The 2,881-nt window shown below is 42.2% G+C and overlaps 1 protein-coding gene across 1 annotated transcript; it reads right to left on the bottom strand.

The window, feature by feature from the left end:
• Positions 1-1,663: 1,663 nt before the first annotated feature.
• LOC311137508 (cholesterol 25-hydroxylase-like protein 1, member 1) lies at positions 1,664-2,615 on the bottom strand (the record flags this gene model as incomplete). Its single annotated transcript, XM_084172038.1, is given in 2 exon segments — positions 1,664-1,699; positions 1,701-2,615. Coding segments are annotated over 2 exon segments (951 nt in total).
• Positions 2,616-2,881: the final 266 nt, after the last annotated feature.

Here is a 2,881-nt window from a genome sequence, read left to right on the forward strand (position 1 = left end):
ATATGCATCTGTTGGTCACAGATACCTTAAAAAAATGGTAGGGGCATGGGATCAGAAAACCAGTCAGTATTTGGTGTGACCACCATTTGCCTCATGCAGCGCGACACATCTCCTTCGCAGAGAGTTGATCAGGCCGTTGATTGTGGCCTGTGGAATGTTGTCCCACTCATCTTCAATGGCTATGCGAAGTTGCTGGATATTGGCGGGAACTGGAACACGCTGTCGTACACGTCGATCCAGAGCATCCCAAACATGCTCAATGAGTGACATGTCTGGTGAATGTGCAGGCCATGGAAGAACTGGGACATTTTTCAGCTTGCAGGAATTGTGTACAGATCCTTGCAACATGAGGCCATGCATTATCATGCTGAAACATGAGGTGATGGCGGCGGATGAATGGCACGACAATGGGCCTCAGGATCTCGTCACGGTATCTCTGTGGATTCAAATTGCCATCGATAAAATGCAATTGTGTTCGTTGTCCGTAGCTTTTGCCTGCCCATACCATAACCTCGCCGCCACCATGGGGCACTCTAATCACAACATTGACATCAGCAAACCGCTCACCCACACGACGCCATACCATACACATTGTCTGGTTGTACGTACTGCCAAATTCTCTAAAACGACATTGGAGGTGTTTTATGGTAGATAAATTAACATTCAATTCTCTGGCAACAGCTCTGGTGGACATTCCTGCAGTCAGCATGCCAAAATCTATGGCATTGTGTTGTATGACAAAACTGCACATTTTAGTGGCCTTTTATTGTCCCCAGCACAAGGTGCACCAGTGTAATGATCATGCTGTTTAATCAGCTTCTTGATATGCCACACCTGTCAGGTGGATGGATTATCTTGGCAAAGGCTTCCCCTCCAGGACCAAGGTGATCTGAGAATGGTGTAGGCTAGAGTAACAGGATGCCATAATACATTCTTCTATATTCTTCTGACCTTATTAATTAATGTAGTGTGATCCATTTATTTGGACGTTTTGGAACTGTCTATTAGATCACCCGAAGACCTATGCCAGTTTACCAAATTATTTTATCATATTAGATTTTTGTTTTTACCAAGTTCTGTCACATAGCTATGGATTAGCGGCACATTTCTCTAATTGGCTCTAACATTTCCTTGCCCTGTACTTCAAACTTGACTCTTGACTCAACTTGACCCTGGCAAACAAACAGATTTGTTGATTGGAAAGACCCTACTAGCCAGAGGAAAACAGGAAGATCCTTAATAAGCTGTAGCTCTTCAAAGACTGAAAGTATGTTTGTGTTGTTTAAGAAATAGTAAACTAATGCTGCATTGTGTAGAATCATTTTTTAAAATTGTATTTACTTAATCAGACAAGGCAAACAAAAGCTTAAAAATGATGGTTTGCTGCCATCCTCTAGGGCAAATGGCTGTCTAGTTGTATCTTTTTACTATGTATTACTACTAAGGACCATTACTTTTGCTCTAATTCTAACCATTACTATACTTAATTCATTTTGAAAATGTTCAAACATTGCACTTGTGTAAAAGTTTAGTACATTTTAATACAATTGATGTTTCACAATGACAAATTAATAAAAACAAAGACATATTTTATTCTAATGAACAATGCACAGTAAACAATAAAAAGTAAGCATGAAAGTAATAATAATTATATTGAATTTTCCTATTTACATATTTCCAGTGAATAAAACACTTTTTTTCTCAGTTATCTTCCCTGCCAGGATGGCAGTCCCAAAAATTCTGTCCCAGTGGCTGAAGAAAGGTGCATAGTTACTGTTGGGCTTCTGGTGGTGCATGTCATGCGCTGGTGCTCCTCCTAACAGACCAAATGGTACCAGGTGGTTAAGACCCCATGGCAGGTCATAGCCTATGTGGTCCTCCACTGACATCCAGATACTAAAGATGGTGACGCACCAGATGGTAAAAGGGTGGCATTTCAACAGGATGGGGTCCAGGTTGCTCCAGAATCCCACTGTTATCAGTTCTGGAATGCTGATTTGCTGGGTGGACCAGGAGAAGGGTGCCATGTATTCATGGTGGATGGCATGGATCCACCGATACAGTTGTGGATGCTTGTGGTGCACGAAGTGCCACATAAAGTACTGGGTGTCAAAAAGAAGAAGGGCAGCCAGTCCATCAATGAGCACCTCTACCACAGTTGGAGCACTGGTAGGCAGCACCGCTGAAGGCATAAAGCAGGTCTGAATCAGCACAGCAGGCAGAACAAAGATCAAGTGGTTATATACAGCCCTTCCGAAGCTCTTTGCCATCATCCTAATGGTTGTACGTCTCTCTTGCTGGATCTTGTAGCGGTGAATGGAGGGGACCTTATCTCCCAGGAGGTCTAGTACAGCAAAGGGGAGACTGGAGAAGAAGTAACTGGAGAAGCAGAGTATGACAGGGAAGAAGGGAGAGGAGATGAGGGAGTTGTGGTTGAAAAGGAAATAGTCCCATAGAGGCTGCAAAAGCCTGTCTGAGGATCTGGAAAAGGTATGAAGCTGCAAAGTAAACTGAACCTTGGTGATGTTCAACATCCTGGTGACTCTGGATGCCTGTGGTTGTAATGTGCAGAGAAGAAGACATTCTCCCTTTATATAGTGCTTAGCTAAGGCCATTGCTCTCACGTCAATGAGACAGCAGATTGTTCCCTAACAAGAGCCAATTTCAACAATAAGTCCTTTTCCGGAAGATTAACAAAATCCACCAGAACACACAAAGATTTCAACACTGAACAGTTTAAGTTGGTTCCTGGGTCGTTCCACCAATTGAGTACCTTTTGGGTAGTGTAACTTAAATATATATATTTCACCTAATTTTAACATTCTGTCATAAAGAACAAATGTTCAAATTAATAAAAAACAAATTTTCCCATCTCAAGAGG

The sequence above is a fragment of the Coregonus lavaretus genome, assembly GCF_964263955.1.
Source record: "Coregonus lavaretus genome assembly, chromosome: 11".
Classification (NCBI taxonomy): Eukaryota; Metazoa; Chordata; class Actinopteri; order Salmoniformes; family Salmonidae; genus Coregonus; species Coregonus lavaretus.